This window comes from Rhipicephalus microplus, chromosome 6 (genome assembly GCF_043290135.1).
Source record: "Rhipicephalus microplus isolate Deutch F79 chromosome 6, USDA_Rmic, whole genome shotgun sequence".
In the NCBI taxonomy this organism is placed as follows: Eukaryota; Metazoa; Arthropoda; class Arachnida; order Ixodida; family Ixodidae; genus Rhipicephalus; species Rhipicephalus microplus.
Genome location: NC_134705.1, coordinates 36,499,394 through 36,523,728, shown reverse-complemented (window position 1 = coordinate 36,523,728; position 24,335 = coordinate 36,499,394). Strand labels below are relative to the sequence as shown.

At 40.8% G+C, this 24,335-nt stretch overlaps 1 protein-coding gene across 2 annotated transcripts in view; it reads left to right on the top strand.

Moving 5' to 3' along the window:
- LOC142765233 (uncharacterized) overlaps nt 1–3,482 on the top strand; it is a 28,489-nt gene extending 25,007 nt beyond the window's left edge. Inside the window, exons 1-2 of one of the 2 annotated variants that reach the window (XM_075865921.1) lie at nt 168–540; nt 2,231–3,482. In XM_075865921.1, the coding sequence (XP_075722036.1) occupies nt 526–540; nt 2,231–3,448 (1,233 nt within the window). In that variant the 5' untranslated portion in view covers nt 168–525 and the 3' untranslated portion in view covers nt 3,449–3,482. Of the gene's footprint in view, nt 1–167; nt 541–2,230 lie in introns of those variants that run through there. The other variant, XM_075865920.1, reaches the window with a different exon arrangement.
- The last annotated feature ends 20,853 nt before the right edge of the window (nt 3,483–24,335 follow it).

Here is a 24,335-nt window from a genome sequence, read left to right as displayed (position 1 = left end):
TAAAATAAAAGTCCACTCATCTTGACGGCACAACAAAACTGCGAAGGAAAGAAACAGACGACATAAACATGGCGGAATAAAACGCTCACATTGTCTTCTGCCTGCCAAGTTTAGTGGCCATTGGTAACTTCTTACACTTAGTAAAAATGTATATCAACGTAAGAGGTTCTAGTGTTATATACAACACGTTTCATGTGCATGAAATGAATAGCTTAATACGTGTTCTTTTAGGGAAAAATCAATCATGTTAACGTGATGCCAGACGCGTTTTGGAAGTATACAAAATCGAGTCAAGTTTGGTGCTCACATATCCCGCCATTCCCTTGCATCCAGCAGCTCACTAGCGTCAGTTTCCCTCTGGGTATGATTGTGAGAAACTCAATGCTCTCTACTCGAACTGTGACGCCAGGCGTGACCGGCGCGACCAGCGTCCATCAGCACGGCCCGGCGGCTACTTGCACGAAATGCAACAAGCTGCATTTCGCACCCACTCTCTAGGCTGCACTGCGTCTACCTGTCTTCGTGATGGAGGAATGCCGGGTACGCTGAAACGCGCATGCGTCGAAGCGACGCAGCGTGGTGCGCGGCTGCGAGCTTATGCATGCAGATCAGCGCCTGGCGTGGCATCGCCGACGTGAAGCGACGAAACGAACGCCGGTGCGCACGCGGTCCATGTCACGACGACGTGTATTGGCGCCTTGAGTGTGGGATGTAGTCATGTTCTTACATGACACATATCTGAATGTTATTATGTTTACACCAGTCACATGCCTTCGTCATCCATTCACGTGACGTCATACCGAATTTGGCATATGTGAAGCCAACGTAACGGCCGCGAGCACATCATGAGTGTGGCATGCAACCATGTTTTTACATGACACGCATGTCATGGTTATCTTGTTTGTGTCATTTACTCATGTCGCCCGTTCGCGTCAAGTAATACCAAATTCGCTGCATGTGAAACTATCCAAACGGCCCCGAGCGCATCATGAGTGTGGCTTTTATTCATGTTACACTACTCGCATCACATGATTATCATGTTTCATCATGTCAAATCCATTCACGTCCCGTAAAACCAAATCTGGTATGTGTGAAGCTGGTGAAACGGGCGCAAGCGCATCATGAGTGCGGCATGTAGTCATGTTGCTACATGAACGCATGTCATGATTTTCATGTTAGGGTCTGTCGCTTGTGTTCACCATGCATTCATGTGATACCACACATCTTTTGCAACAAGTCATGTCAATGAAACCACCGCAAGAGTAGCGAGACCATGAAATGTAAATCAAGACATTCATGACATATATCGTGTTTTTCATGTTATGACAAATCACGTATGCTCGACAAAAAGTCATCTCATGTCATACCAACTTTCGTATCGATACCATTAGCGAAACGACCGGGAGTGCTAAAAGCCTAAGCCGCTAGATGGATGGATGGATGGATGGATGGATGAGGGATACGCTCAGTCACTGGAATTGGCTAGGAAATGCTTCGCATTTAAAAATTTTGTTAACGTGAGTCCTAGTGAGCTTTGTGAATCTAAGAAAATGTATTTGATACATGAGCACGAGAAATCTTCGCTTTTTTTTCGACCTATGGTGATGACTTGTTCGTGCCCCGCACGCATCATGACACCATTTCTCGAATAGAGCACCGCTGCTTCTGAATGCTGCCACGTGACCGCTGCATATGCAGTGGCCTACGGCTGCACAGCGTTTATTTGCCAAACCACTGTAATTTAACGAACCACAGGTAAAATGTGTCGTAGATCTCTTTATCTGCCTTGTCTACGTCGCTATTGGAAATAGCCAACAAAAATTACGCGCCGTGAAAGTAGCAACGGCTTTGATGGGTGAAGTGAATTCACAGACAACATAGATTATGGGTTTTCGCTCAAGGTCACTTGAAGGTCAAAGCAGGACCTATAAATGTTTCATGTTTAAAATATCATTTGTGCAAATAATAAAAGGCCAGTCGAGAGATGCAATCCATGCAAGGGCTCCAGCAAACATATGGGCTGCTAGTTTCGCATAGAAAGAATGCTTGTCATTTTCATGGTTTTTTTTGAACGAAGTGCCATTGCTACAAAGATGTCAGTGTACAAAGCTAATCGTGAAGTACTTTTCTTCAGTCTTAACATCGAATTTCAGCGTCATCCTATATATGTACATATACCAATGTTGAGCCCATTGTGTATGATCTTTACAAATAATTTCTTTTGTTTCAGGTGAAATGTTGGAACGAAGATCAAGGCGGCGAAATTGTTGTTGCTGCATCACAACTCAGCAAGCACTTTTGCAAAGAATGTGATAAACACTCGACCAGCTGTTCGAAATGTTCAACAGTCATACTCTGCAGTGATATATGTACGCATATACAGAGCAAGTGCAGAGATCACGTGATACCTGTGGAGTCCTGGAGTCCGATAACGAGCACTGATGGCCAAGGTGCTGTAATGAAGGCTCTTAAGGAAAACATAAACGCACGAGCAGAAGAAATGAAAGAGAGGTTCGACCAAGTGGCGAATGCAAACAACGCTCAAGCTATCCGTCTAAATGAAGTTTACCATTGCCTGAACAACATAAAAGAAGCAGCAGTAGAAATTCAAAGGCGAAACAATACACTTGATAACCTTGCATCTTCCACTGAAGTCATCCGCGAAATTCTCATTGAGCATGCTGAAAAACTGCACAAGTTTGAGGGAGCGATAAACAAAGCGAATGAAACGCTGAAAAGTGGCTTGGAAAGCATGAAGTTGGCTGTCGAAAAAACGGAAAAAGCTACAGCAGACTTCGTGCAAATGCAATTGAGGGAATTCGCCAGTAAGGGCGGCACTCTAAACAAACTCCTGCGAAAGAAGTTCGACATCGCTACTAAGACAATCTGCACCAATTGTACAGAAACTGTGGCAAGTATTCTTCAAGAAAAATTCGGAAAACTAACCGACTCGTTTGAAATCAGTTTGGATAAAATACTGGCTTTAAGCACAATGGATATTAGACGACACGAGTTTTTAATAGAGGGATGCAAAGAAGTGAAAGACAGCGCACTTTCAGAGGGCTCTCATCTTTGCGAAAGAGAAAAAATGTACATCTCTGGCTATTACCTCTCACCAGGAGTGTGGTTCCAAAAGACAGATGAGTATGTAACATTACATACGTACTTCCAATTGCACAAGGGAGTCATTGACGATGTACTTACGTGGCCGTTGAATAAGAACATTAGACTGACTGTGAAACACCCATCGGAAAAGAAAACGCGTCAAGACTTTTCCAAGACAGGCTATAATATTGACTTTTATGGAAGACCCCAAAAACAAAGTACCGATGGATGGTTTAGAGAAATCGCATCATTTCGCTTGGATGAACTGGAAAGAGAAGGATACATCAAGAACGACGAGCTTCAAATTGTGTGGGAGCTTGTTTCAAAAGACTCAGATAACTGAATAAAAGGTTACCAGTTTTCTTTGGTCAAATGAATTACCAGTCTTTGTTTTTTGTCAAATACTCAAGGCCTCCTATAGAACTCTTGTCTATTACCTTCAGTGTTTCTAATTGCTCCGTGGAAATCAAAATGAAGTGTTTTAACGAGTTTTATGACACAAGCTGCTAAGGGCGATACACTACAGTGAATACGATTCCCGCCAACGCAGACAGAATTCAACGAAAGTCCGCAAATAAGAGATGATACATAACGGTGAAAGTTGAATGGATTAAGAATATCCGCGGAGCGAGGATTAATCATCAATGCTGTTAATCTTTATTTGAGTGGCTAAATCGTCCAGGTTTTCATTATTAAATTCACGCTCAGTGACGAGAAACGCAAAAAGTCAAGTGAAGAGAAAAAGTCAAGAGCAAAAATTCAAAAGTCAAGAGCAGCGATAACCAAGAAAGTTATAAGCGAGTCGGATAGCCTACTTTTCTTCGCTGTAAGAGCCTACATTGCATTATAGCAACAAATAACGTCTTATCTGCATGCTTCACTGCGAAGGACGTAGAAAAACGATAGTCTTGTCTGAAGGCGCTGTGTTACACTGCGCTAAAGCCACCAGAATGAAGGAGTTACCGCCAACGTCTTGCTCGCCACCATTACGATTCAGCGTGGCTGAAGCTACGGCAGAGCAGTGTTGATTTTACGTGGAGTAACACATGTGTTTTACACATTCCGTGATTTTCTACAAGCCAGAGTGAAGCATGTCTTTAGTATTTACATCGCTGCTAAGAAATGCAAAGCAACAATTTCAATTATCGGCTAGCGGCCACGCACTGCGGGAAGCTGGTTAAAGGCAGCACTGCCATCGATGGTCGTCGTCCACCTGGAACCAATAAAGTGACCGTCGTGCGCTCTGTAGCTCGTTAGCTACAAACTAGTGCATTTATTTGCTTTACATTCACGTGCTTTGGCTTCGACAGCAAAGCAATCACGTGGATATGGCGCCATTTTCGAAGAACATAACGAAACAATCAATGCTGTCGGCTTAGTGGGCCTCCCCTTGAATATCGAAGGAGCGATATTTTGTGTTTATGAGTTTGGCTTATCTTCCATTGCTGGCATCATGTGACTAGGCGGAAGCAGCGGTATGTTTTGTGGCACTACGCTAAGCTCTGAGAAAAAAAGGTTTGTATATTCACTAAATGCAGCAACAAGATGGCAAGTTGGACCAGTTGGATTACGTTCATAATTGATAGTTTTGTTGAAGCGCACTAAAAAAACGGATCGACAAAAGAGGCTGACAAGCACTGTCCTTGTTTTTTAAAGAGCTTCAGCAAAATTTTCAATTATGACTAGCCCGTTACTTCTCACAGAATGAACTAACCAGCTAGTAAACGTAGCTAGTAAAAGTAACCTTAGTGAAAGGCACTCCCTCGTTGGACTCGTGAGAAACACTATCCCAAATACTAACCGTCTAGGTGAAATCAAAACGTCGTTTGGTAGTTAAAAGTACTACCTAGTTGGTTAAAGGTACTATGTCGTGAGGTAGTGAAAAATATGACCCGGCAAGTTATAAATACTACCTATTTAGTCAAAAGCTTTACCTCGTCGGGTAGTGGTAAGTACGACCTTCCTAGTTAAATGAGATATTTTTTGGGTAGTTATAAGTACTACCTCGCTAGTTAAATGTATCACTTCCTTGGGTAGTTAAATGTACTGCCTATTTAGTTAAATGTCCTACTTTGTGGGGTAGTGAAAAATAAGGCCTCGCTACTTTAGTGTACTACTTTCTTGGATAGTTAAAAGTACAACGTATTGTTTAAATGCACTACTTCGTCAATTAGTGGAAAGTACAACCTTGCTACTTAACTGTGCTACCTCTTTGTGTAGGTAAAAGCACTACCTAGTTAGTTAAATGCACTACTTCGTCGGGTAGTGTGAAATATGACCTCACTACTTAAATGTACTAGCTCCTTCGGTAGTTAAAAGTACTACCTGGTTTGTTAAACGCACTACTTCATCGGGTAGTGAAAAGACCTTCCTCACTCGCTAAATATGCACCCTAACGGAGAGTTTAGATTGCTACCTTAGAAGTTTAATGCACTATTTCGTCTGGTAGTGTCTTGTATGAAATAGCTAGTTAGAGGTGGTGCCTCCTTGCGTAGTGAAGTACTGACAAGCTAGTAAACGTCAATAACCAAAGTTCTGATCAGGTAGCAACAAGCATGCTCGTAGACATCACTACTAAATTATTCAATCAATAAAACTCTGAAAGAGAAACAAAGAAAAAACGTGATCTGCAGTTCAATCTCGCTAAGTAGTTTTATGCAATGCAGTATACGTGAACAAAAGAGACAATCCAGAAAATACAGTTTTTATTTAGTTGTTTTCTGTTGACCCACACTCTTTGTTGCAGAAATGGCTCGCGTGATTACTAATTATAGAGCTTTGGGTGGAGGTAGGGCACAAAAATGCTCCACCAGACCAATTGTGTTCTCATTCTGCTGGTCGTACTTTACGTTGAAAACACAGTACATCTCTAAAAACAGGACGAAGCCAGCAATGGAGTCAACCACTTCAAGCTCTAGTCCCTAAAACAGAGCACAAAGAAATGTTCCACCCTTGACGTCCTCTTGATAAGAGATGGTTAGATTCCCAGTAATAATATGACGAAGTTTTAGCACACAAAAGCGAAATTCAAATCAATGAGTTATTTTTCACCAGCCCTTAGAAAATGTGGCTTCTCTTTCACAATATAAAATAAAAGGCCTGCCACATCAATGGCAAAGTTTTATGCAAAGAAAGAAATGCAGAATTTATGCTAGTGCTCCGAGAGCAAGCCATGGCAGAACAGCCAGCAAAATAAAATAAGGCTTATGAAAAGCGTTGGGGCAACTTGGAAGCTGCTTCAGCTTCGAAAGTGGCGATAGCATTAAACGCTTTGTTAACGTCGCTTTCTCAGCTGCTAGCTTTGCTTCGCTTCTTGGTCTATGCTCTTAAAATTGGCCATTTCAAACTAACCTAGAAAGCCTACAGCTGCTCACTATGCTATAATTATTTCGCTTATGAACTTTTGGAATACCCAATACTTGTAGGTGAGACATGCACACGAGCCAGCCGCAAGCTTTGTTGATGCTATTGCCAATGAGATTGAATAACTGTTTGACAATATTTTTTACTGCTGAGTTGAATTCTTCAGAAGAATATTTAGGAAAAAACCTAAATGTTTTGGATGACCACAAAGTGACATAAATGCCATTTGAGTTGCTACATACACGAACTTTATTCGCAAACTACAGGAAGCAAAATCCTAGAAAAGTACAAAAGGGTAATAAGCGGTCACCGAGAAATTCGACACCAGACGGCCATTAGCTTTGAGGGCGCGAGAAGCAATAACTGTCTGAAGGACCAAACCAAATCTGGTTGTACCACCTTGCACTTGGAGGTACAAGCGAAAGGTGGCGTGCCACTGTGGAAAGATAATAAAAAGAACCATGGAGAGACAATGGAGCATGAAAAAGACCTTCACGTATACCTAAAGTGTGGCGGCATAAGCCAAGCAAGAGAAATGATCGAAAAAGGGACGTGTGTTTCAACATAAATGTAATGAAGAACTACACGTCTTCAACCAACAAATGGCTAATACTGCCTCCGCACTTTGCAATTAGTGGGCTCTTGAACTAACCACTACTATTTGCTTAATTCACATGTTTCGACACCTTGTGCAATTTTGTTTCTCGCTTGAACAATTACAGGTGTTAAGGGCACATCCTCGCACTACAGCCCATTTATATATGATTTTTCTCTCAGAAATAGAAGCACAGGCATAGCTCTGTGGCTCGACTTAGCTCTGTCAATTCTATCAATTAATATTTTGTATATATATGATATCTTCAATCACAAACATTGGTGAATTTTGCTAATAACCAATGAAGCCAACATCGGAATTTTCGTCAAACAAATTTTTCAACCATCCTAATAACAAAATGCAGCACATGAATTTTATGAAACCATGACAATAGTTCTCAATACAACACAACCATTAGCCAGCAGCATTGGCAACATCTGCATAATCCACAATTGCAAGAACATGTAGATGAAGTGCCGCATCTTTCCAAAAAATTGCTTGTGCACCAGTAGAACACAATTAGCAACCTTTCCTGCTGTTTTATCTTGCTTATGAAGGACAGCAAGGAGAAAGAGTAGGCATAGCATGCTTGTGCACTGTTACAAGTTGTAGTTGCTTGAACTCCTGGACGATAAGCAAGCCTGTTGAGGACATCGGATTTTCTCATTAGAAGAGAATTCATAGTTTTATTTCTTTATTGAAGTCGCTGGTGGCGCTACGCATAACAGGTAAAGACGCATGTGAATTCAATTACGAGTCCCGCCGTGGTGGTCTAGTTGCTAAGGTACTCGGCTGCTGACCCGCAGGTCGCGGGTTCAAATCCCGGCTGCGGCGGCTACATTTCCGATGGAGGCGGAAATGTTGTAGGCCCGTGTGCTCAGATTTGGGTGCACTTAAAGAACCCCAGGTGGTCGAAATTTCCGGAACCCTCCACTACGGCGTCTCTCATAATCATATAGTGGTTTTGGGACGTTAAACCCCACATATCAATCAATCAATCAATCAATCAATCAAATTCAATTACGTGACCCTATTAAGGAACACAGTTCATCCTTATATCAGTGTTGGAATACATTACACTTCTTTGTTATAAATTTTTCAAACTTTTTATGCAGCAGTAAATTGCAGTGAGAAATGTAGTAGAGCCATCTTCCCTCGACGTGTAATCTTATACTCACGAGCAGCCACCAATAGCCGCTACGATTAGCTACAGCAATGCATCATTGCTGCAGTTAATCCCAGAGATCACAGGCAGCATGAAAATAAGTTGAGTGACCAGCGCTTCCTGTAGACAAGCTGAAGTTTCCCCAGAACTTCGTTTTTGAGAGAAATTTCTGGCGATGACGAGTGTATTAAAAACTTATCTTACCAGTCATTTCTATTTAAAAAAAAAACGTTTGCCAGAATGGTTTTCAGATATTATCATTTCCCGGCGTTGCTAATGGAAAGACGCTTTTTAGGTAGCTGTTCATACTAAAATTGTGCTGACAAAATATCCCCGTGCTTCCGATATCAACAACCACTAACTTAGGGGGATCTTTTCACGACGCCATAAGAAACTGGTTGGATAAATACTCGTCTTCTATCCTTTTATAGGTTTCCTTAACCACTTGTGCACATAATACTCATGTGACCTCGTTTGAGTGTACTTACCCACAAGTTTATTGCTGGTAAATGTCTTATCGACCAGTGTAGAATAAACATTTCATGCACACCTCCCAGTTTCTGTGATTCTAGTTACATGCTATTTGCTTAAGCTGTGTAAAACCAGCTCTGCCACAAGCTCTATACAACAAAATTTGCAGCACACGTTTTTTTTTTTGCGTTTCCTTCAAGGACGTTCACTTCGGCCTCCACTTTGTTGAGCACATCCCGAGTTTTTTTTTGCATGATTTCACCAATTGAAGACACTTTTGCCCATGACTGTTCACAAAGCTCGGCAGCTCCTTCTCGAGGTTGGCACCGGTTCCCGAGTAACGCAGAATTATATCCCAACGTTGAATGAAAGCGCCCAGATGTCACTCAGCAACGTTGCCTAAAAGCGCTTACGTACTCTTTTTTGGTCACATGATAACTTTAAGTGTAACATCAGGACGATAAGGCACCGTCCAGGGTCATATTTTCAACATCACGGCAATGTTTTCGCAACTTACCAGCAACGTAATGTCAATGTACCAGCAACATGTTGTGGACATACCAGAAGCGAGATAGCAGCATACCAACAATGTGATATCAACATTGCAGTGTGGCTTGTTGACTTTCATGTGACGTGTGCAGAAAATATATACTACTGTGCGTGCGTTATTAGTAAAAGGCATGTTGACTTCTAATGGGAACCACTCTGAAGCTTCTGGTTAGGAAAAATCTCTGGTGTAGTGTGAAAAATTGCATTAATATTGTCCATGCACAAAAACTGTTTCTTAACAGCTTTTTATCAACGCATTCGTACATGCATAAAGAAGTAGTGTCGGAATGGCGAAGCTATAAAAATGTCAAAACATAGTTGTGCATGTTCGTAAGACCAAAAACACACTTTTCAAATCACGAAGCTCCCAACACATGTGATATACATGCTGCATTTTTTAGAGCATTGAAAGATGTGGTTTTGCTCTTTGTAACCAATGACTACAATAAGTGAACATGTGTTGAGGGTGCAATATTTTATGTGCAGAATTGCAGCAACCATGGGGACATGCAGTCACACAGTTTAGGCAAAAAATAAAACGCCGAAGTGCCTGAATTCTATATGAATAAAAAGAAGACATTTATTTACGAAGATTACTTCTGATTTATTTGTCGCAGTCACAGAGCAAGACATAAATGGGAGTGTTACGAAACTCATTTTGAGTATTCAGTAATAAATATGAGCAAGGCACGCTGCACGGTTCTTTCATACTATGTCAACTGCTGGGTCGTAAAAAACAAATACAGGTGCAAATTGAAAACACATCTTGTTTATACAAATCTAGCAAAAGTTTGGCAATGAAGCTTTTATGTATAGTATTTACAATATCAGTGGGAATGTGAAAAGGCAAGGAAGAAGACACTGGCGAAACTGCTATATGTGAAATACATAGGATGACACGAATGCCATAGACAGTCATTGCTTTGTCGGTAATTTTTCAACAGCGATGCATGCATTGTATACAATGATAGTTGCCACTGCTGTTGACTGTCTATGTCATCATTTCATGAACAAAGACAATATACCAGCATTGAAAAACTGGCACAACCCACTCAGGTACAGTTTGTATTGACGGAGCATGAAAGGTTAAAAACAAGAACTTGTTTTTACCAAACAGAAAAAAAACCTGCCAATATCTGTGTAGCAAAACATGTTGCACATAAAAAGAAGCTTATCAATTTGAAAGCAACTGAACTTCATGGTTACTGCCTGACACGCATTCAGTGAAAATCGGCTCATTAAATGTGCCCGATAGATTACATGCAATATATGCCTTTAAATAATAAGGTAGCCCATACCCAGTGTTAAGCCTGCGAGTCCACAGCGAACGTCCATGCCTCTGAAAAAGACAATCTGTGTGAAAACCAGCCCGCAAGGCCGCCTGACGCGAACAACTCAACGGCGTCATCACGCGGCGGTGCCTTTCTGCGGCGCACGCACAGTGAGTCACCTCAGCCAGCGAGCCCGCGGAAGCAATCGGCCTCTTCCTGTCTGGCGAGTCTGGCGCAATGCGTGGCGACGTCACTCGTCCTTGGGTGCAGCCACGTGCAGCGCAGCGGCTCCACATTCGATGAGAATGACGCGGCCCTGCGGTGACCCCATTGGAATATTCTGACTTCACGACCAGCGGCGCTTCTGGTTGGACGATTGGTTACTCAAAGAATTCTCCCGATGCATATAAAAAAAAGCCCTGCGGCGCGTCGCGACAGTAAACCTATGTGTTACAGAGGAGAACTCGGCTCATAGGGTCTCTAAGCTGTCGGCCCCTGTGCCTAATTTGTAACGCCTCTGTATATATGCTGTACATAAACCTTGTTTAACTCACCGTCGTCTCGTCCGCTCGTCTATCAGGTCTGCGCTGAAGCAGTCTCGAGCTGAGAAACCTACGCTACCAAACGGCTGGTGACCTTCCCGGCGGAGTCCAAAGCAGTGGCGCCTTCGGGACCGTGTTGGCGTTGCCGCCTTTCGTAAACAGTGGTAGCAGTTGTGGGATTTCGTGGCGCCCTTCGTAACGTCGTCGGAGGCGCGCTTCGTAACACCGGTCAGAAAAAGCAATACGCGATCAGTGGAGCAACTGCTCAGTGTAATTCGCGCAAAACAGTGACCTCCCAGCCACAACCGAGCAAGAAATATTGATCGCAAAACCAAAACACAAGGCATGCAACTATTTTCTCTTCAGTTCATTACTAAGTTGTTGTCCTTTTGTCCATTGGATGATTAAACTGCCTTGACACAATTATTCTTGTTCATTCAGTCCAGATTTTTATAATTTGTATCTAGAGGTGAGCTCAAGTTATATTTAGATTGTTATGAACTACTCTGAATAGTCTGTCTAGGCTGTGTGTGCCACTAATTTTAGCATTTCAACTTTGGATTTGCAGTGAATGCAGCTTCCAAGTTGATACTTTGTAGCGAGTTGTTATGCGCATCTTAGGAAAATTGGCAAAGTACTCTCACTTTTTTGCTGAAGTCTTTAGGAAGGCAGTTGATTTTTCGAAGGTATTCAGAACGAGTATTATAACCGAGTACACTATTTCTTACAGCTATATAACAACATAAGTGTCAAGTAAGGATACCAATCATAATTGTTGGCACAGGAACAGCAGCAGGCACAGGAAATTCAATGTTTTAGAGTAAAATGACAAATGGACACCAACCTGCAAGACCATCAGAGCAGCAACTAACAGCCATACCGCCACAATAGTTCGCATGCCCAGTGGAGTTCATATATTCAAACTGAGCAGCATGTTGAAGTTGCCATTCTTTACTCGAGACTTTACCAATGTGGTTTGACTTGAGTGAACAAGCTCACCAGGTCAGGGTACATCCAAGAGAGGTACACTGTCGACGATGTCGGCAATCAGCAATCGCAGGAGGATGACTGTGACGACCATGGAAAAAGCCATGATGCGAGGCAATTAGTTGGCAATAAGGGCCTCCATTATGAAGAGGAAATGATTAAGCCCATACTAGTAGATTATCAAGCAAACAAAATAATTAAATGGGAACGCTTCTCTAAAATATGCAGAGATTGGGCTGGCAAAATATCTCTGCAACATCTTATGAAAGCTGTGCGAGGACTGACAAAAAGCTATGTAACAATCCAGCGGGGAAAAAACACAGCAGTGAGCAAACTTAAATAGTGCAGAGATGAAATTAGTGAAGCTTCATTGAGCTGAATGATTTGCTTCTTGCTCATTATTCATGGCAAAGATTTAACAATACGAGATTATTTATGGTATTATCTCCGTTCTTCAGCTCCAACATATTTAGTCTACCTAGTTATTTTCACGGTGGCAATGTTCGTTGAGGTATTTAGTATAATGATGCACAAAGAAACTAGTTAGTAGTTTAAAATTGTCATATAGTACGGCGCTCACCAAACAGATGGCACTTGCAGCATAGTATTGCTTTCCTTTACTCCTCACCAGCTGCATTGGTAGAAAAGCTTAAATTTTGCTGCTAATTTTCTTTTGGCACGTGCATATGTACCAGAAACAATGTAAAAAAATTCATGCAAATTATCAATATGAAACTCTCAGCATGTTTTTGGTACACCACAGTATGCAGCAGAGTTATAACTAAGAAGCTATAATTAGGGAGTACTTAAAACTAAGGAAAAAACGTTCCAAAAGACAGGCCAGTTCATGATTAAAAGTATAGACTCATATTTAACACAGAAAAATACAGCAAAAAATGGCAGCATATCCACGGAGTGAATGATGGAGAGTGGGGCTAAGCATTCGTCCTTCCATCCGTTGTTGCTTCCGTCCATCCATGCGTAAGCCTGTGTGACCGTCCGTGCGTTCATACGCCCGTCCGTGCGTGCGTCTGTTCGTGCGGACGTCCCTGCGTTCGTCCATGCATCTGCCCCTGCATCCGTTCATGCGTCCATCCATGCACCTGTCTGTGTGTCCGTTCGTCCATCTATTCAACACTCTAACCCTACTGAAACGTTCCGTAAGATGCGGAGACCTCACATACGGAATTATTGGAATATGGAAGACGTATGATGCGGACTCCGCATAAGACGTATGATGCGGACTCCGCATCTTATGGAAAGACGTATCATGCGGAAATTACTGAAATGTGTGCATGTTACGTCTGAATCTAGTGCAAAGCAATATAATGTTTAAATTGAATAGACGTCCACATCTTGAGTACATGCAATACTGTGTACAAATCACAATATTTCTTAAATGTGCATGATGAGGGATTGAATCATCGACATCTTACTAATTGTCGCGATGCGGAAGCAAAATTAACTTTTAAATAAAATACATTACAAAACTACTAAACATGCTAGCGATCATAAATGGTGGTTACATTGCAACACATTAATGCAGTGTTCTATGCAAGACCTAAAGAACTTATAAGTTATTATAATCAATAGAGAAGCATTATTATACACATCAGCCCTGCTACAATCATTATGTTTTTTATTTGTCTGTATGCTCCAGCTGTGAATAGTGACATTGCAGTGTTGATCGTACACAAATGACGTGACTGCACCGCAATTTCACGAGCTTCACCTAAGCCACAGGATGGTGGCACAATGTAACAGCAATTTTAGAACGAAATGTTTAAACATAAATAATAATCATAGCACTGTGAAAGTGTGGCGCTGTGTTTATCTCATGAATGCCTTGTGGAGATCGGCGAAATGCTGCTTGAGGCTCCGGCACCACTGTAAATTTCGAAGGTCGCTGCGATAGAACTTATGTGTCCTTCATAGGCACCTGGAAATGAAAATAATTGGCACAAATAATGTCAGAGACACATGTTAGCACAATACTTTACATGCACAAGAAATATAACACAGAGAATGAAACTGAAAATTTAAGGCACACAATCCTTCATGTTATGCATATGTGAATAATAGAAGGAATGAGTGTATAAATTAGTTCTGCCACATCAAAAAAAACAGCATGCTTATCACAGTGAAAATAACTAGGTTGTCACAATTTTCAATGGTAGAGATAATCGATTAATATGTCCTTATGAAATTATGATTTAAACGCTTCCTGCACAGTAAAACTTTAGGAACTGCAAGTGAAAGTTCCTAATGTTCATTTAATAGTGTGTGCATGTACATCTGCTGCCTTTATACTATACAGTTTGTGCACAAAATTGGCATCTTGAACAATTTTGAGAGTTAAACCTAAGCAAATTATGAAGGTTAAAATCACCATGAAAGCAAGCAGGACCAGGCAGGTGCCATTAAATATCTGTGCAAGCCAGATAACTATAACCGAACTGCACACATATAGGGGAGCAAGAGTAATAGAAATTCGGCTGCTGACCCGCATGTCGCGGTATCAAACCCCGGCTCCATTTCCGATGGAGGCAGAAATGCTGTAGGCACGTGTGCTCAGATTTGGGTGTACGTTAAAGAACCCCAAGTGGTCGAAGTTTCCAGTGCCCTCCACTACAGCGTCTCTCATAATCATATAGTGGTTTTCGGACGGGAAACCCCACATATAAATCAAGAATAACAGAAATAAACTGCCAACAGAAAAGTTGGGTGCATGTGCTATCTGTAAGTGCTTACACCTTACTACATACAGCATGCTCATTCCATTTTATATACCGATATTGAAAATAACTGCTCTATTAGGAATGTAAAAGGTAAAGTAAAACTGAACGACTCTACAAAAAGTGACCCTATTATGACATCACGTTTTCTTATAACAAAATTGACTAAGACTCTGAAATATCATTATGCAAGGAAAAAATCTTCAAAAGAACAATCAAGTTTGAAGTCATAATTATTTATATGGCTACTATGACTATAACCAAGAAATCGACCTCAACATGGCTAATGTTAGTTTTTAAGGCCTATGTTCACTAGACAATGAAGTATACCACAAAAAGCACAGCGTTCAGACAAAGCACCACACAAAAAAGAAAGCAGTTCTTTTTGTTATTATCTACAATGCATTCAAAAATGGTATTTTTACCTCTACTTTCCACTTTTTATCTAAGTAACTGGTGTGAAACAAGTTAGCTGAAAATGCACTGTGCCTCCAAAACCTGTTAGTTGAATCTGAATTTTTAAAGAATGGTGAAGCTTGCACTAAATTAGGCTCCACAAGCCTTAGAACAGTGAGACTACATGACTCTTAGGACTACTTTAGTTACTTGTGTTTTGTTTCTGGGCCTAAGCATAAAGAAAAGGGCTTAACTGAATTGCTGCTAACAAACAAATGCTTTCTAAATTGCCCGAGCGTCAAAGGATGCTCAGCCATTTGTTGTTTTTTGCACTGGGCTATTCTACACCAAACATACAAACCATACTGCCTGGCGACCATCACAGATGTATAGTTTAAAAAATGATGGTAATTTACTCTTCTGAAAATAGTTATTTGCAGAAGTGTTTTGAAGAGAAAAGAGTAGTGGTCACGTGGGTACCTTCAGAATTTCGCGGAATGTCGTGCGGGTGTAATTTGTGAGAACAATTTCAAAGTACCGCTTTTTCTTGCCATATCAAATTTGATCTACATATTAAGTAAATATGCTTCTTAAAGTATTTGAAGTCAAGTAACATTAGTGCAATTTTTCTGCTACATAGGCTTTGAAGAATTCAGCCAAACTGTTTATCGTTTACATTTCTTGTATGGCAATACTGCATTTTGTATGAATATTTGAGCCACAAATACTCACTGCACAGAAGTTATATTTTACGAAAAAAAATAATGTTAGGTCCAGAATACAAATATCACTATATAATCGTTTTTGTCTACATTGAGCTGCCATTTGAGCTGTGTGTTTGTCTAATTGAAAATTACTTTTATATGTAAGTTGAAAGCCAATAAACAGTTCTTGTTACATGGCAAGTGTTATCATTACAATTTTTATTTAAGTGAGGAAAATGATTTTTGAAGTCTCCTATTGAGGGCCATGGGGAACTTCGGAACGGAAGCTGTCGTACATCAAATGCAGAAAACAGCCATCATAAGAAAACTTCAAAAATTCATTTCTACTTTAAACAACGTGTAATCATATAACTTGCCATATAAAGAGAACTGCTTCCTTGCTTTTGATGTGGTAAAAAAATTGCACTAATATTACTGAGCTTCATGCACTACACACAATCACCTTTACTTAATACCAAGACCGAATTTGGTGTAGAAGAGGCAGTATTTTTGAAACACTTTACTTTTTACAAACAACACCCAGACGACATCCTGGGAAGTCCAGAAGGCACCAACGTGGCCTAATATTTTGTTCTCTGCGATATACTTTAGCATTTTGCTGTTTTCAGAAAAATACAGTAAACGAGCACAATATTTTTTTTTCAAAACACATTTAGGACGGTTGGCAAAATGGCTGGGATGTTTGATGCGTAATTGCCTCACTGCCAGCATTTATTCTTCCGAAGCTCAAGCTATCACCTCTCTGTTACTGCCTCCCTCACATATAATGCCTTCATACGAAAGAAAAGAAAGGCAGGTCCGACAAAGCTCACAAGGCAAGATATTTTCATGTTGGATAAATTCATTACCATAAACAGCAGCAAAATATCATTCATTTTGAGTAGTCCAAGACACAAGCTATATACCAGCATACTAAGAGCCAAGCACAAACTTTTCAATGGAACATGTGTGGTGATAGACACGAAGCACTTATTGCAAGACTGATCAGTCTGTAATTAACTAAATGAAGTACAATGCACTGTTCAATCCAACACCACATAGGCATCTTTGCTATAGCAAAGCCATGTGTCATTGATTCATGCACTAGATGGGACAATGCAAATGTAACAAAAAAGGTGAAAAAAGAAAACAAGGGAAAAAAAGAAGAAAAGGGGGGATGCAAAGTCGGAGCAGTGTAGCACTACTTTTACTTTGCATTCCCCTTTTCTTTCTTCTTTTTTCTTCTTTTCTATCATTTATCTTTTTTTTTGCTTCCCTTACCCCCAGCCTCCGACAGCAGAACACTTTGTATCAGCGCAACCTAACTTGAAAAGAAGCAAGGGCTGCACTCTTCTGCGTTATAGGTTTTTTTTTTCAGACAAACATTTCCAACAGGCACACACGCCTATACCAAAAGATGATGTCATTACTGACCCCATTTAAACTAACACGCCAAGGATGACAAGGTGACTTCTAAAAAATAGGTCCTCCTATCGCAACATCGGCCAGCCTGTCTGAAGCACTTCTACTGTTCACCCTGATTACCCCACTAGATGTTTCCATCTGTCGACTCACATCTTCATTTTTGATAACACTAAGACGAGCTTACATTGATAAATACGCACAAAAGTTTAGTGATCTATCATGTATCAGATTAAGCAACTCTCTTAAAAAATTATTGATAGCTTGCTTCCAGGCTTTTTATACTGTAGCCTGAAACTTCGTAATGTCTTCTATGCACATAAACCAGATTGACAACGTAATGCACAACATGCTTAAGAATACTGCGAGGAACAAGATAACGACAAAACGACCAGCCACCCAAAATTTTCGCTGTACATGTTTATAAAATGTTCATGTACCCCAAACGAGGTGCTTATGATACAAGCCGAAAAAACCTACAAGTAGGGCCTTGGAGTCTTCTGGAAGTAGACGTGTTGCATTTTTTCTGTAGAGGGCTTTAGACCCATAAGTGAGGAACAAAACTCCTGTATAATGAAGAATGTTGGCAGCTATCAGTTATAGAAAAACCTAATGCAGCTAATCTTCCCCGACACATCTGTACATTTAATGAGGTGACGTAGCTTCTGTGATTGTGGCAGTAACTCCAACAGGACCAGTGCAAAAATTGGCACTACTTGGCTAGACAAATGTCCACACATGCCTGTCCGACTCCCTCTAGCCATCCTGGCTGAATCTGACACATGATTTCTTAACTGCTGGCTGGACAAAAACAAAACCACTGAAGCACTCACAATACACAGCGTGAAGTTCCTCTGGAGTGGTCAACTTCGTCTTCTGCGATGAAAGAGCAGCACAGTGTACTGATAAGACACTTCTTGCAATGGTTTTCAATGCCACACAGTGACCTTGCTGTTTCTGTCGAAGAGAGCTTCGGGAGCTTGGAGGGTGCTTGCTCTCTTCTGGGGGCTGCTGCCGCTCCTCGTTTTCTGCTCAAGGTCAACCTGCACAAAGTTGTAGACGAGGCTTTAAGAGTTTTATATAATATTATGCAAATTTTCGCTGAACACACATTTCCTCGTGGCACACTGAGGAATTTCTTATAAAACTTAAGGCCTCGCATATGCAAACATTTACAATCGATCCGAAGATGCACTCGACTCTAAAGGAGCAAGTTTGTTATGTAGTGTATATAAAGAAAGGTCATTCAGCACAACCACAACTACAGTTGCACACGAAAACGACATTTTACACGATCCTGTTTATTTACATGGTCCATTTAATTTTATTTAAACTGTCCATTTTCACGGTCCTGTTTTACACGATCTGGTCTGCATGAACTCTTTAACCGGGCACCATATAGATTGAAAGACACACACACAGTTTGAGACAAACCTAGTTTCCCGTGGAGCATCCTCTTGCACTATAACAACACATCTCAGTTTAGTTAGTTGGTCAGAACGAGGTGAAAACAGCTCGCACTTGAAAAGCACGGGCAGAAGAATGACGCCTGCACCCTATGCTCGCTGTACATTCTCGTTGAGGGTGCAGTTTTCGCCTTATTTTTATGCAAATTCGCATTTATAACATTGTTCGCTGCATAATCTTTGTGGCATTAAAGTGTGTGATACCGTCATGTGTATCCCATGTAATTTATAAAAATAGAATACAAAATAGCTTGATTCAAAAATAACAAAGTGCATCGAGTGCCATGTCCTGTATCCATTCTTTAGGCAAGTGGCAGAATGATTTATTCTTCAAAACATATCTTACTTGTAACCACTACAAGAGCAACCTCGTACTCTGGCACAATCTGTTTGCCTCTTCAGATTAAAAGGTACCTTTTTTACACCAGAAAATCTTCAAGAAGAATAGAAGTGTTGTAATTGTGAAGAAAGAAAAGTAGAAGGAAAAAAAGATATTGATTGATTTGTGGGGTTTAACGTCCCAAAACCACCATATGATTTTGAGAGACGCCGTAGTGGAGGGCTCCGGAAATTTTGACCACCTGGGGTTCTTTAACGTGCACCCAAATCTGAGTACACGGGCCTACAACATTTCCGCCTCCATCGGAAATGCAGCCGCCACAGCCGGGATTCGGATCCGCGACCTGCGGGTCAGCAGCCGAGTACCTTCGCCACTAGACCACCGTGGCGGGGCAGGAAAAAAAAGATAACCTGCCCTGTACAGGGACCGAGCCTGCGAACTTCGAATAACATGTCCGATGCTCTATCAACTGAGCTACCATGGCGGCTATCCCTCTTCCATTTTGTACGGTACATATGTGCATTTATACATGGAAGAGTCAGTCAGCGCTGCCTGTTACCATTATGGCGAGTGTGGGACACCTTTTTTAAGCCTACTGGCAATTACATTACGATTGCAATTACGTTACGATTACTTCCAATATCTCTATACTTCTTTGGCAGCATTATGCATCTGTCCGTTCTCAGAAAATCTGCTAGTCACAGGAGGAGGCAATAGTTCACCCTCCCACCTAAATGCATGTTCTTGAACACATGCACAACTGATCAAAAAAAAACAAGTCACACACCGCTAAGATTACTGAGATTAACTGTTTCACATTCATGAGTAAAGGAAAGAACTATAAATTTAAGGGTTTGTTGTCTTTGTTGAACACATTATAATGAGAACTAGCAGAAAATGATGCCAAACAAACTATAGGGAATGTTATCAAAAGTAACTTTAACAAAATTGTGAAAAGAAAAGTGAACAAAAACGTAACTTGGCAACGGTTTTTGACAATTGAATTGACATTACTTTTTATAACATCCCTTTATTTTACTGGCTAATGTTGTCGGGTAATTCTCATTATTAGAGTGGTGAGTAGACTGACAAAGAAAGCATATGGCATTGATACTTCTTTTGAACACCTAATAGTTTGAGGACCTTAAAAGAGCGGGAGCTACTTTGAGTAGACCAGAATATTTAGTTGGAGCGAAAAAAAACCTACACACATTTTTACCAGGCTTTTTAACACATTTTGAGACATAAAAGTGTATGCTGCCAGTAATGTTAAGTACCATTACTTTTGTCACACTATGCACTGTAGCAGGTGCAGTTAGAGTGGTGATAGTGAAGGATTAATCAAGCACACCACCAACTGCGTTCACATCAATGGTCGCGTATTTTAAAACTAAACCTGCTGTATAGTAAAAAAAAATTTTAGAGCATTTATGATTTTATCCAAATCAAGTTAAACCGACTGGGTAAGCAAATCATTTGCATAAAATCAAAAGGCATAAAGTGATTCATGTATTATAGCTATGTGAACAATTTCAGCAATGCAGGGCAAAGTGACAACAGTTCTATTAAAAACCCCTCTCATTATAACATGCATGAAAAGCACCACACCAGAATATTTTATAGTGCATGTATTATCGAGACTACTAGACTGTCTATTTACCTTTTAGAAGAAGGGTATCTCCTTCACATTCAAGGGGCAACCACTTAGCCTTTTCCTGAGCTTTTCTGTGAATATTTCCTGAATTTCAGATATCATTAGGATTAATTTAGAGTAAACAGATTTTGCTTACGCATTGAAACCTAGTTCTGTATGTAACTGCAATTATGGGTGCCAAACCATCTCCAATTAATTTTTGACATTTAACTTATTTTTTAACTGCAGCAGCAAAACTAGCTATGGGTGCCCAAACAGTAGCTAGAAACAATACCTTTACCTCTTTGAGCCTTGTGGATGTGTTCAGCTTCTCAGTGCTCACCTTACAACATTTTTTTAAATACGTGTTTGTGCGCCCACTTCTCTTGCTCCTTGTACAGTGAGGAGGAGCACATGGCAAGAAGACACAAAGAAGAAGCATAGCAAAAAAAGCGAAATAAACGAGGACCTCTTTTGTATCGTACAATGTGTGTAACATTACTATTGCGACAACATATAGACAAATTATCACGGCTATGCATCCATTGTAGAGTCATTAACAGCTGCAACACCACGACTAAATTTCAACCTTGTTTTGGTTTAGGATCCCTTTATAGTGGCAAGCTAATGATATCTGCATTTGTTTGGCACATACTAAGATGCAGTGAAATGTCATATGGTAATCTCATTTATAATGCACGTCATGTGGCTTCATTGTATATGTGGCCACAAGTAACTCTGGTTGCAAAGCAATATGGCAGAGCCTAAACAGATGTCACCGACCACTCCAATCTGAACTTGCCTTTGCTACTTGCCCATTATCATCCCAGCAAAAAATGAATAATTGAATCTGCTACAGATAAGTGCTAGCTTATGCTAAGGACCAAGTATGAAGGGTGTTTTGTCATTATTGAGATCAGTTATTTGTTCAAGAACACTTGCTGTCAAACACAAATACATTGCTGTCGAAGCATCAAGACTCAAATATAAAGCAAAAAGAAGTGTCTCTTTAAAAATTTCAGGCCACAAGGCAAGATAAATATTTGATATACTTGGGATGTAAGGCACGCACAAGAGGTGCTGCCATATTATACTTTTCCTTGTGTTGAAACCTGCTTGCTTTACTCACCCAACACATCTGTAAAGATGCCGTGAAATTACCAAGGAGCTGATGCAGCAAGGTTGAACACATGTCCAGGATTCCACCGTTCCTAAGCAGCCCTACAGCCTCCACAGTCCTGCAACCATTTGTAAGATAAATATAGTTCTACCCAAAGTTCTTCGTTTACAGACACACATGCAAGACACATAACCACTCTATAGGAAGTTTGCATGATAATGCGCTGGGTAGCAAAACGGATGCCAATATCAAGTATCCCGGCCTGCCGCTTCTTTCTTTCCGTTCTTAATTAATCAATCCATGGTTAATAAATGTTCCCCCAATGTGAAGTGCACTGACAGTCCGGTGAAGAATTGCAATGTATTTAGAACACAGTCCAATTCATGGCAAGTAAGCATGCAATAGCGTTTTGTCAGCTCTTCGAGAAAAGAGCATGAAGTTTAGCTAAAACCCATGTTTTTTATAAACACCATTCGATTTGATGTAAAAGTTGTGAGCATTATGTAAAGGAACACGGATTCATGTTTAATCAATGATTTCTTATAATGTACTGATATGAATGCAACTAACTGAATATGAAACGATAAATTTTGCTCGAGAATTTAGAGTTATGAACACTATCGCACTTGCCTGCTGCATCTTGTCCAAAACAGCGGCAAGATAGGCTAGTTTGTGTAGGTGAGTAGTAATGAGCAGTGCAAAGTAACAACAAGAAACACCGGTAACAACAGTATGGGGCAAGCACAGACTGCCAACTGTATAATTTATTACACAAAAGTTCGCCTGAATATCAGTCAGACAACTTGTGCAAATGAAGGTCCAGTTGGGCATGAACAAGTTACGAAATCAACAATGCCTGCTTTCACTAACAGGACCCTCATTCACATAAAGTATGCAGCGATAGGCCCCTACCGAGGTATGTCACAGCATGATGTCACTGGCACATGTGAAAGGTGTGGCTGGAAAAACACTCCCGCTGGTGGCTCAGTCCGGTACAGTCGTGCGGTGTTTGGGACAAGTTTTAATTTTTCAAAGCTTACACTTCACGTTACAATGTCGACATTAGCGTTAGTATGTGTCAGCAAACATCCAGCTGTGTGGTAAACTGTGTGGTAAATTATTTGCCACGCTGTCTGTTTATCTTGAAGAAGTGAGCACACGTGGTGGCCTGTGCGAGCAACAGCGGCATAGTCTTCAAAAATGTGCACTGTTGACTGCGGCATGTAGTGTGCATTGAAAGGTATTGAGAATATCGGTTCAACTGAGAATACTGAGTGTGGTGTGTGCAGTGTCAATAACAATGTGTCTTGTTTGCGAAGACTAGCACTCATGGCAGGGACCGGTCAATGAAAAAACTTGATTCGACATTTTAGTCAAGGTAAATATGCACTTGACGTGACCATCTGCGAGTGGGTACATCTCGGTGTTTGCGCTGTGTGCAGAAAAAAATTGCAAGGTCACCGGGCTGGAAGATACCATTTGCTGAAGCTCCATGTATGAATCGCCCCGACGAGTACACAAGCTCAATAAAGGTATAACTCGTTTTATCAAAGGCCTCATATTTCTTCATGTAATAAGCAGAGATTCTTGTTTCACATATACTCGGTACCTTTACCACTCGATATTCATGAAGTGACAATGCAAACAACAAGTTTGTGTGTTAGGTCCTCAGGGAGCAATGTAAATATGCAAATAAGTTGTAGGTGTCAGATGCAGCGATGTAACTGCACAAAAGATTACGTATATATTAGGCTACAGGTTTAGAATCGCATACATCTCAGTGGTCTATCAGGAACGTAACAAACAACTTTCTTGCCAACCAGCCCTTGCACAGAGGGAGGGAATGGCTGGCACGGTGCTCGAAGTGACGTCACACTATTTGCAAACATAGAGAGGTTTCTTACTTAGGCAAGATTTTGCACAATATTTTTTTAGATGCAAGACTGTACTCATCCACATTGATCATACTGATGTGTTTTGTTGTTACTTTGTGCTGTGAGTTACTAGGCATTTATTCACCATGATCTTTAAAAGCTAATTTCAGTGTTCTCTCTCATATTGCTGACAACTGTGTTGTTGCATAAATTGGGCAAAAAAGCAACACAGAAAGGCTGTCACGATAAATACACCAAATGGGTATTCTCCTGCAAACAAAAGTCGGCACTGGTCCTGTCATTACCCGTCTTCCTTCTCTGTTTGCCTTGTTTGTGCTAAAACAGCCAAACACCTGATGAGTTAGATGAGAAATATTAACGCATCAAAACTATAAGTGCTTGCATCAGCAACTACACAACAGCGTGATAACCGCACCCCTGCCACACAGCAGTGAAACATATTTTGAACATGCTGGCAGTGTATATTTTATAAAAAGCAACTCTGGCAGATTACAAAACCTCACATTGTGCATGCAAGTTTTCTTCAATGTCAGGCGTACAATGTAGGTGCTGGCCGGTACATTATTAGTTACAAGC